The 11,882-nt window shown below is 38.0% G+C and overlaps 1 protein-coding gene across 4 annotated transcripts in view; it reads left to right on the plus strand.

The window, feature by feature from the left end:
- fbln2 (fibulin 2) overlaps positions 1 to 7,369 on the plus strand; it is a 59,751-nt gene extending 52,382 nt beyond the window's left edge. For all 4 annotated transcript variants that reach the window (XM_088916444.1, XM_088916447.1, XM_088916448.1 and 1 more), the window contains 6 exons: positions 6 to 134; positions 743 to 868; positions 1,567 to 1,683; positions 3,123 to 3,251; positions 4,180 to 4,303; positions 5,633 to 7,369. In XM_088916444.1, coding sequence (XP_088772570.1) covers positions 6 to 134; positions 743 to 868; positions 1,567 to 1,683; positions 3,123 to 3,251; positions 4,180 to 4,303; positions 5,633 to 5,990 — 983 coding nt within the window. In that variant the 3' untranslated portion in view covers positions 5,991 to 7,369. The remainder of the gene's footprint in view (positions 1 to 5; positions 135 to 742; positions 869 to 1,566; positions 1,684 to 3,122; positions 3,252 to 4,179; positions 4,304 to 5,632) is intronic.
- The last annotated feature ends 4,513 nt before the right edge of the window (positions 7,370 to 11,882 follow it).

The raw sequence follows: 11,882 nt of genomic DNA on the forward strand, positions 1-11,882 counted from the left end.
TGTAGATGTGGATGAATGTCAGACTGGCGTGCATCGCTGTGGAGAGGGGCAGATATGTCACAACCTACCTGGCACTTATCGCTGTGATTGTAAGACTGGCTACCAGTATGACATGTTCAGGAAGGTATGCGTTGGTACGTAACATGGCACTGAAGGTGAAAATTTTCAGGCAGGTCTGAAAGTTTTCTCAGTTATTTCTCTGACTTTTAGTGCATTTTGATAAAGGTAAGAAGCCTTTTATTGCTTTACTAGTCTCACCCTGTACAGACTAAATGTGTGGCAGAAGGGTTTAATTGGTGATTTCTATTCATTGTCACTAACATAAAGGCCATACTTGTCCTTTCTCATCTGCTATAAGCAACTCTCATGTCCACCACTGTTTCAGTGACACTATCTTATACTCAACTGTCTTATACTCAATTTCTTTATCATGAGTAATAACTGATTTGCAGCTTTGTTTGGATTGTGTTGATGTTTTGAGAATGGCTTCTAAAGCTGTTCTTGGGAAACATCTTTCGAAGATTCCTGCTTGATGCAGTGTGGTTTCAAGAACCTTCATTAACACTATCCTGACCCACTTACACTCCAACCTTTGCCCCTGACTGTGACAAAAACACACCTTATGCTGTATACACAGTTCACTGCTCGTTCACTGCTTTGTTGTCCTGGCCCGGTCGTCAGTGTAAGTGAGAGTTTGTTTCAGCTGCCCCTTTTGTGTTAAATGAAGAGTTCTCGCCGACAGATGTGAATGAGTGTTGGCGCTATCCTGGACGACTGTGCGCTCAAACGTGTGAAAACACTCCCGGCTCCTATCAGTGTTCCTGCACCGCTGGCTTCACTTTGTCATCTGATGGCAAGAACTGTGAAGGTACCTATTTCTACACATTAAACAAGCTGCGTTAAAAAGTCGATGTCACTGTGTCATTCTCAGCATCTGGTGGTCATATGATATACTAATAGTGGTGGGCAGTCTTGTGTAACGTTTGTGTTGTGTTTTTGAGGATAAGATCATCACCGATTATTCGTTACTGTTCTGTATAAATATATTAGAAATATCCATACCAGACATTTCTGATATATTTATACTAGAAATTAATTAACTAAATTCAAAGGAAATTAATTAATTGTCTTTCATGTAACAAATAATCAACCCCCGATATCCTAGTTTATTGGCTGTGTAACATGAATGTGCAGTGGAGGAAATACCCCCCCCCATAAAATGTCTTACATCACATTCAAACTTCAATTAACTTGTCAAATCCCAGCCCCTAAATTAAATATCTTACTGCCAACTTGTGTGAAAAAATCTGACCAGTTTATAAAGCTAGTTGCTACTTTATCCTGATTGTAATATCCCATACAAAAATTGTGATTAGTGATATTTAAACCAAAGCAATGGTCCATTAAGATTGGAGACATTAGGGGTTCACCTGCATTAGGAAACATTATGGACAACTGTAGTTCTTGAAAAGGTTTTCATTTCAAGAGAAATTACTTTTCAGAACATATCATTCTTTTTAGAAGAGATGACATACTTTATGTTTTGCTTGATTATCTTTTATGCAGATGTCAATGAATGTGAAAAAAATCCTTGCAGTCAAGAATGTGCCAATATATATGGTTCGTATCAGTGCTACTGTCGACAAGGCTTCTATCTAAAGGAAGATGGGCATTCTTGTGAAGGTAACCTACAGTTTTTTAATTGTTTTTAACTGTAAATGTGTGGTGTGTAACGTGCACTTATATTCACATCTATTGTGAATTACAAGAAATGTACTGCATATATTAAATTGTGATGACTGTTCCCCAACATTAGAAACAGATTTGCCTAAAGTTTCACATTCACAAGTTTCACAAGGCAAACAACCACAGACAGCTGTTTCACCATAACTATAGCCCATCAGTGTGATAGCTGTACCCAGACAGGTGAAATGGTGCTAAAGATCATTATGGGAAATACAGTTTGGAAACATTGAAAATACAAAAAATAGTCACAACACCTTAATTTGGTTGTTCTCTATGAAACATAGCATAAAATACTTGCTTTCATAGACACTCAAAGATAATTAATAATTATCCCAGAATTATAATTGGTGCTTCTTACAAGGAATGTATTGTTCCTTGTTCAGTTTGATCCAGTTTTCCCTTTCAATGAATGCAAGATGTACTGTACTGTACCATTATAAATAAATTACATAAATAGCTTGGCATCATAGAATTGTTTAATCAGTAACACCTTTTGATAAGTTATGCTCCATTTGTGACTAAATAATATTGAGCTTTTGTTATGACATTTGTGTTAGAAAATGTGGTGCTTTGTGTTGGCCTGTTGCCACACATTATTAAGGTGCAAGTTTTTCTTTTTGCATTCAACATTAACATTATCATTTTGTTAAACTTTATTTGTACTGTACTTTCATCAGAATTTCAGTTAAGAATGATTTTATATAAAATCCAGTTTCAGAGAATGATCCTTCAATTTTTTTATAGTGTTTCAGCAAAATGTGTGAAATGTGAAATTGGTTTTCCGCAGTTCATGGTCATGAAGTTGACAATAAAATTGCTGTTAACAGCCACATCTAAAATGAACATTCTGTTCATAAAAGTAGGAGATTTTCTTGTATGTCCAATATTTTGCACTTGCACTTCAAAACAGTACAAATATTAGAATGCAATACCTGAGATAAAAATCCATCTTTTATTAGGGAATGGCTTTGGTTCAAAGACTTACTAAAGTAAAGATGTATTTTTCATTGATCAATACAATGACACTATGTTTCCACATGTGCAGACATTAGATCAATAGAATCATGACTCTTGTCATAAGGGATTGATTTTCCCTTTCCTCTGTGACAGGTCCCAATGGGACACCATGTCATTGCTGGTCCTCAGAAGACCAGTCTGGTTTCCGATCTTTTCCCTTTTCTTGTTTCAAGAAAGATTCTTTCATTTATTGGCTTTCTCTATTTCTATGCACGATTTCTGCTTTCAGTTACACTGCACAGCTTAACATCTTAAGCACTGTTTCCAAAATTCATCTCAAGAAGACTTTTGATCTCTTTCCTTGTCATGACTTGTGGAAATCGCTGAACTAATTGGCATTTTTGATGTTTTGGCTGTAGACATCGACGAGTGCTCACAGAGTGTAGGCAATCTGTGTGCTTTTCAGTGTGTGAATGTCCCAGGTAGCTACCAATGTGCCTGTCCTGCGCATGGATACACAATGTCACCCAACGGGCGAACATGCAGAGGTAAGATTAAAAAAAACAAAGACACTTGCTACAAAGGTTTTTTTCCCCCATCCAGTAATATAGACAAGAATTTAGTTGTGGTACAGTATATCTCAGAATGTATTTCTGTCATGATGTGTTTGTTTCTGATTAAGATAAAATGTATATGTAAATCTATTTGTTTTCTGCAGTAGAGGCCTATATAAACTCTCCCAATTAGCAATGATCTTAATTGCTTTAATTTAAATACTGAATACACTCAGACAGGGCTACAATGTGACTTTGCTCCTGCTGCCTTGCAATTTCTGGTTCCTGGGTTACTGGAATATTGAGTTTAGATGTGTGTGAGAACTTTGTATGGTTTTCTCTGTGTTCGTGGTGGTTTGGTTTAGGTTTTCCCAGTTTCCTCCCTCCTCCCAAAGACATACAGATAGGTTTGATTTCCTCTCAACTGTCCCTCCTGTGGTACAATTCTCAAAGCCCCATGTGTAGTGGAGTTGGGCTTCTCATCTCATTGGTTGTCCCTGTCATAATTGGAAAGCTAGATGGTTATGCTAATAACCAGCATTATATTTGCATTTTGTATAGTCCAGTATACTGTATGTAGGACATTTATTGGCCTATGTGCAGTATAGGCCAATATCCTGTAGGTTTTAAGAGTTTTCGTTTACAAACCATTTTGAAGTGAAAACGAATAAACTTAAGAAGACATTCCGATTCCCAAAAGGTTAAAAAGGTAAAGTTATGGATTCATTTGAATTTTTATTGAACAAGCTAAGCTGTAGTGCTTCTTGACTGAAAGATGAAACTGCCTGAAGGAAATGAAGTCCTCTTATTCACATGCTTATTGAATCAAATAAATAGGTTTTCTTGCTTTCCCCTGCTTGAATCTACAATAAACAAGCTTATTTGATATCTACAAACCTTGCCTGTGTCTTTTCTGCTACAGACATAGATGAATGTGCTGTTGGAACTCACAACTGCTCAACAGCAGAGACGTGTTACAACATTCAGGGTGGGTTCAGGTGTTTGTCATTCAGCTGCCCCCCCAACTACAGACGCGTATCTGACACGTAAGTACAAACAAATAAGCTAATGTCATCTTGAAGAGTGCCCTGTGGGCTTCTAATATCTAAAGCCTTGTAGAAATCTATTGTAACCTAAAGTATTTTAGGTATTGGCTGTACTATTTAAGTGTTTGATCCTGTCATTAAGTCTAAGTCGGCATTGGTCAAATCATAAGTTAACATCTACAGTACACTTTGAAATATAACAGCTGGTGCAAGTGGAAAAAATAAAAAAATACAATGAATTTCAAATTTGAACAATAAATAGAACCTCTGAGACCAGTATGTATGAAAACAGTTATTGTATTGTATTATTTATGAGTCTACTTCCAATTAAAGTAGGCTTTTGCCTCAGTTTTTTTTGCAAAATAACACATGAACATACTGTGACCTCTTAACTAATAGTGTTCACACAACAGCACTGTTCACAAAAAAGATCATGATACTATGATATAGTTGTTGAGCTTCTTCTTAACAGAAAGCAGGTTTTATTGAGCTGCTTGATCAAGTAAAATTGCTTTGATCAAGCCTTTCGATTGCATGGGCATGACTGAGATTTCTCCCATTTACTGTGGTTATTATGAGGTCAGTCTGGCCTCAGCTCACACCTACACAATTCAACCCCTTGCAAACTGAAATAAAAACCCTGGGAAAGTCTGATATAATATAAACCTAATGACCTTCGATTACTCCCTTATAATGATTCTTACCAATTGCTAATGCCTGAATGTGGCATGGGGTCATAGGAGTGAATTTGTTTGTTAGTTATTTCCAAGAAGTGATTTTCTTAAAGGCATCAGTATCGTGTATTTGAGGTCAAAGATGCATAAGTTTTATAATGGAAACGAGGCATGAAGACTGTAATCTGCAGTTTTGTTACAGTTTGTTTTTCCAATAACAAGTTAGGTTTTACCTGAACTGCAATGTTTGTGAATAAAAAGATTAACATTTACCAAAGATAGCAGAAGAGAATATTGATTTAATGAAGCTACCAGAACGCTGCACATCTGTGATTCAAAACAAATATATCATTTCACACATATGTTTAGTCAGTGGTAGCATTATCTTCAGTAGGTACAATGACTGATTCAAGAAATAATCCCATGCTCATATAAATTAATGTCAAAGATATGTTATGTTTTGGATGAGCAGCTACTATTAGATATTCTGAATGATTTCAAATTGAATTTAGATGTGGGTGCATTGTTCATGATGCCCTTGCTAACAGTAGCCAGAGAAAGACTTTAAAAAATCTGTACAAAGTGGTGTTACACTAGGAATGATGGCCTTGGCCATTTTTCAATTCCTCATTTTCTGGATTTCTTTATCCCACAGGCGCTGTGAACGTATATCTTGTCCAAACTATGTGGAGTGTCAGAGTTCTCCCTTTAGAATAACTTATTACCATCTAAGCTTCCAAACCAACATTGTTATACCGGCTCAGATTTTTCGCATCGGACCATCACCTGCGTATTCTGGAGACAATATCATCATCAGCATCACAAGGGGGAACGGGGAGAATTACTTTAGTGCCCGAAAACTGAATTCCTACACAGGAGCAGTGTATCTGCAGCGACAAGTCAGGGAACCTAAAGACTTCTTGATAGATGTGGAAATGAAACTGTGGCGTCAGGGGAATTTCACAACATTCCTGGCCCGGATTTATGTGTTTATCACAGCTCCCTCTCTCTAAAGCTAGCTCGAAATGTGGATTTCGTATGGTGCTAACCTCTGAAGCCGTTTCATCCTAGATTATATACATCTGTTACTGTGGAGGCTCTATTTACTGTATGCTTCAGACTATTCCTAATCGAATGTCTATAACTGTGTATGAAATATTACCGAAGGCTTTCATGTTTTTGTTATGTAGATGTGTTTTTTGATGTTTGGGCTACACTGATGATAAAATTCATGAAACATGCCAGAGTCTTAACTCTAAAGTCACAACATAACTCCACCAAGGCAGTTTTACACTGCAAAACTGAGTCATGCCGTTCAGTGTTTAGCAAATATATCTTATATACAAGTCTAATTTTGTGTTATAAATCTTTGCAGTCTGCCCATTATTACTTTTATTTTAAATCAGACTCCTGAATGTTGGTATTCAGAATGTTAGTATGTTGGTTCACTTATATTCAGTTGCGTCATATAATTGAATGGATGTATAATATTTCTTAAAGCTTGATACCAAATATTTTTTTTTATAGAAGTATAGCAGTTTAAACACAGACAACATTCACATGGTAAATCCATGTGAGGGATGATGCAGCACTGAAAAATTTCCTGTCTTAACTGGGTCAGACATATTAGTGGATTTCTGTTTTTAAAATCAGCTCAGGGTAAAATCATTAGTAACCACCCAGACCATAAAGCATCATCTCCATGAAACACCTTCTGCGTGACAAAATAGTTTCCTACTATCTTTATTCAGGAGCACAGAATATGCTGTGTTGTCTTCCATAATTTATCATTTTCAAATTGAGAATTTCCACATGATCACACTCTTCTCCAGTAGATTAAGAATAATGCAGTTATGCAGTTCAGGAATGCAAAGTACAGTAGCTCTAAGATCTAGTTGTTACAAAAATTTACTTTAGCCCTTCCTCTGTTACAGATTATAAGAATTTGCTTTCAATTATATTTTTATTTTGTATTTCTTGTTTTTGCCAAACACATGTAAGGAATAGTGATTAGTTTTAAAGAAAAAGGAAAATATCGTAGTTCTGTGAATATACCCCTTAGGTCTACCAACAGATTACTGTTTATCTAATTAAAATGTATTAGATAGCTGATTAATAAAACTTTGTTTCGAGACTAACTTTCTTCTAAATATTATTATCTGACATACCGACTGGGAGTATTTATGTTTTCCTTTGTTATAAAATAAAAATGGCTGTATTTGAAGATAGAACCTGTTCGTCGTGTTTTAATGGGCTGCATCTCAGCGCTCTTATGGGAATAACAAAAAACTCCTGCTGGTTTTTCTGCAGTTATTGGAGAAGCGGATAACACTAAGACACTTTTTTTAAAACATTTGGTGTGTATTCTTATTTCAAATAAAAAAGAGAAACTTTAAAGGTGACTTTCTTTACTACACTTTACTTCGTTTTCAAAAAGGAATTTTATGCAAAGACATATTAAAGCTAAAAGCGTTTGCATGAAATAGACAGGTTATCCTGTAATCCTGAGAACACTTTAGGAGCAATTAAACTATGATGTACAAGGAGATCCAACTCAGTCTTAGTCTTGGAATGTAAGTATATCAGCACCTGTGTGTTTTTAAATGCTGTACTGACCTTTTGCTTCCTTTGTCATTCGGTCTGTTAACTGCTGTGACATCTACTCACTATCTATGATTTCCATCATAAAGATATGCTCTTCATATCACTATGTGTAACAGTTGGATGAACCTTCTGTAAGAGCATACAAAGAACTGTGTACTTATCAGAATTAAAATACACTGCACAAAGAAATGTCTTGTGTAAAGCTTCTGAGGTTAGCAGAGGAGATATAACCCAGGATAAGTATCATGCCTCCTAGTGGTTTAAGGGGAGGTGTCCCCACTTTACAGCCTGTCAGTAATTCATCTCCTGTAATAACTGTGAAGGACTGCAAGGACTCTGTTCTGACCTTTAATCTTTCAGTGCTCCAGATCTGCAAAATTGAGAGACATTTGTCCATTTTTGCTTTTTTTTATACAGCTGATACACCTGATCAGTTTGCTAAATGGGACAGTTGGGTTTGCAAGGGTTATACCTACAATATAAATTGTTCAAATGAAAAAAGCACTGTCACTCACCTTTAGTTATTACCCATCTTTTAAAACATGTATTATTAACAGCCTTGCCAGCCCTAATGACACATTTCACAAGCCCAATGACAAATTGCATTTATTTAACTATTAGCAGAGACCTTCAGAGTATATCCATCATTTAAACTGGTGATCACATGAATATTGCAAAATGGAACATTTTGGTAAATGTGCTTCCTGGCTCTATCCCATTATTGATACTAATTCTTCATTCGTGACAAAAGAAAAATGACCACCATTTCTGAATTACAACTGCACAGGTCTAAATGCAGTCTTACTTTAAGTGCATAAAATATTATTTGGAATTAATCTTTTTGCAGCACAGAAAATTAATCTTAAAGATTTTTACAGTGCTCTACCCTCTGCTGACATTTTTGGCTGGAACGTTGGTTTTCACATTGTAATTGTTGGCTCTGGATCTGTCAATAGCAGTGTAGAGGGTCAGGACCTAACAAGGTAAGGCAGAAACAAGTGGAGCCGGACCGCTGTTTCCTCAGCACAGTGGCTCAGCAGCTTCGTGTTCTTAAACCCTTTTGCTCTTTGGGGAGTGCAAGTCATCCACCAATGTTTTCCAGCAGGCTCACTGCTGCACTCTTCTCTCCATCACCCTGCATGATACTCCTACTGTATTCCTTTCAGTTCGGCCTGCACTGTTCTTCTTTAGCTGTTTCTCGGTCTTCCACATTTCCCCTTCCCCGGTGGCTTCCAGGAACGGGTTTGCCTAGTGGTGTTAGTTATTTGGTTTCCTCATTGGGTGCCCAATCCAGCTCCATTTTCTGTTTAATCTGTACGGCAGTATGTGCTTGGTTTGTACTCTTCCATAGATGTTCATTGGCCAGTGTATGTCAAGGGTGTTTCTCACTCACAGGCATTTATTTATGAAGGTTTGCATTTTATTCATTTTTTTGGTTCTTGTTGTCCTCCATGTCTCTGTGCCGTATAGTAAAATCATTTGACATCAGACATAAATATTGATGTTTTGGTCTTTCTTGATATCTATTTCGACTGTCATTGCATGTCCTGGCCTTCCCTATTCTGGCTCTGTTACTCCCATACCCACCTTTGTGGGCTTCTGTTCAGGTTTGAAAGTGCTCAGGGTGTCCCATTTCGCAATTTGACCTAGTTTCACAAGGGTGCTCAGGAGCACCCCCAAATGCGCCCTTAATGCACCCTTCTCTGACGTCCTTATCACAGCGGAGTGCGCTGAAGAGAAATACCCCCCTTTCCGCTGCAGAACGGTGACGTTTTGATGTTGTACCCTATCAAAGCAGAGAGAAGCTGCCAAGGAGAATAAAATATTCACGTGTTTGTAAAATTGAGCTTTTTTACAGTTTAAAAATTAGTCATATTTTATGTAAAAACAAAATTAAATTAGGCTACCTTACATTCTTGCTGTATAAAATACGGGGTATTTTGTATGTGGGATATTTAATAGTACAAGGTTTTGAGATATTGTCAAGTTTAGTTTATTTGGAATGAAAGTGAATGAACGTGTTATGTTCCTTGAACTGTCATTTTTTGTTCTGATTGAAATGGACCGGGTGGCACCTGCTGTACCTCTCAGACAATTGAATGGCTCAGGAGGTACCACCCAGCAGAACCCCCATGCCCATTCGTTATCATTCCATGTGCAGCAGGTACCACCCTCCTCCATTCCAGAGTCTGGTCATGAACAGATCAGGTGAAGGTTTCTTGGACAAGGCTGTCAACGTCTTTCTGGAAGTCCACAAATGTGAGATCTACAGTATGCGTGTATTCTACTCTTTGATCTGTTTGACAGTGATACACGGTGTAACAATGAGATCAATGCATGATCAGTCCCGGCTGAATCCTCCTTGCTATTCTCTCAGTTCTTTATCGAGAACTTTTGACAGCCTTTCTGGGCTGATCCTGCTCAAGACCTTCCCCGCCCCGATAAAAGCATGATGCCCCTGTAATTGTTGCAGTGTTGGAGGTTGCCGGTTTTGGGGAGTTTTTCTAAATGACCTTCTGTCCGCTCTGTGGGTATTTCTTCCTCCTCCCATGTCTGTTCAGAGAATTGATATAGCAGTTTTACTGTTTTGGCTGTGTTTGCATTAAAGGCCTCTAGGGGTATTCCATCAGGTCTGGGTGATTTCCCATTTCCAGTTTTTCTATGGCCTTGTTTATTTCTTGTTTGCTGTTTGCTGGGTTGGTTGGTGTTAACCTGCAGGGAGTGTTGTGATGGCGGATGTCAGCTGGAACTGGTAGCGCAGGCGTATTTAAGATCTCTCTTAAATGTTCTTCCCATCTCCTTAGTTGGTCCTCCTTCTTTGTGTTTATGTTCTTGTTTATAACTGGTCTGTGTTTTAAATGGTTCTTCCTGCCAGTTTGGTAATATTCTTGTGGTGCTTTTGCCTTCCTTGCTCTGGTGCGACTGCTGTTGAAGCTCTGTTGTTGAAGGGTGTTTTCTTACTTTGTTTTTTCGGAGTGATTCACCTGAGATCCTTTCTTTGTGCAGCCTTGATTCCCTGCCACAGTCTTTGCCATCCTTATTCCAGGCTTTGTGCTTCCTCTTCCTTATGGTTAACGAGAGGTTGGAGTCTGACTACCATTTTATTTATTACTCCAAGAGCCTGCTTGCCCATGATTTATTCTCGGCTTTTTGTGCCCTGTCCGATTTTGGCACTGAAATCACCTGTTAGAGGTATGATATCTTTTTTCTTTGTTAATTACTTCCTGTAGGACATAGACATTATCTTGGTTATCAGGCTATACCTCGTTTGTTGAGGCGTTGCACTGAATGATGGTGATGTTATTGCGTCTAACGATCGATAACTAACAAGTTTATTGACTCTCACTCTATCCACCATTTCAGTGTAAGGTGGTATCTCTCCATCTCTGCTGCTTTATGTAAAACATTACCCACTTCATACATGATGCGGATGTTCAAGATGCCAAGGTACTGTATATGCTGTGATTAATTGTTAGAAAGGATGTCAACTTTTCAACTCAATTGCGGGTTTCATTGCAGATGTTTCTGTAATCAGTGGAATTCACTGAGTGGATGATTGGGTTACCCAGCACAGCCAAAGCCCTGTTAGCCAAGTGTGTTTCCGAGTGGTGTCAGGGATCCGGCAGGTAGTTCTCCGGGGATCCTGTGCGCAGCTGTAAGCTCTGCGGGATGCAGAGGCAAACAATCCAAAATTGTAATCCAGAAGCAAGGTCAAGAGGCGAAGCTAGAGATCAGTTAACCAGAAAGGGCCGAGACAAACCGGGAAGACAATCCAAAAGGCAAAATCCGAGAAGAGACGAGATCAAAAGGGAAAAGTTAAGTCCAAAAACCGAGAAATCCAACAAGAAAATAATGCGCACTAGAAAACACTAAAGGAGGCTTTTCAATAGTGACCAAGGTTTGGTGCGCGAGGGAGCTTTAAATAGTGGAGGGAGAGAAACGTGGTTGGATAATTGGTCCAGGAGTGAGAGTCTGTGGAATCTGGTTGCCTGTGAGAATGTGATGGGTTCAGTTAGGAATGGGAGCATGAAACAGTGGGTTTGGGAATGTAATGGGAGGGTGAGTGCGGGACATGACAGAAACCCTCTGTTCTCTGAGCAAATGTACACTGTTTCAGCAGAGAGCTACAATTGTTTGTCTCCCCTAAAATAATCATTAACAATAATATAAATCTAAATTTTCATTATAAGAAATCACAGTATACCTTTATGGTGGATAATGTCTGTATACATACGTGGTTTGTCTGTTTCACTTACACTATCTCTTTTGTTTGTAAATTACATGAATGTATAAAGGTGTTA

The sequence above is a fragment of the Atractosteus spatula genome, chromosome 5 (assembly GCF_055471065.1).
Source record: "Atractosteus spatula isolate fAtrSpa1 chromosome 5, fAtrSpa1.hap1, whole genome shotgun sequence".
Taxonomy (NCBI): Eukaryota; Metazoa; Chordata; class Actinopteri; order Semionotiformes; family Lepisosteidae; genus Atractosteus; species Atractosteus spatula.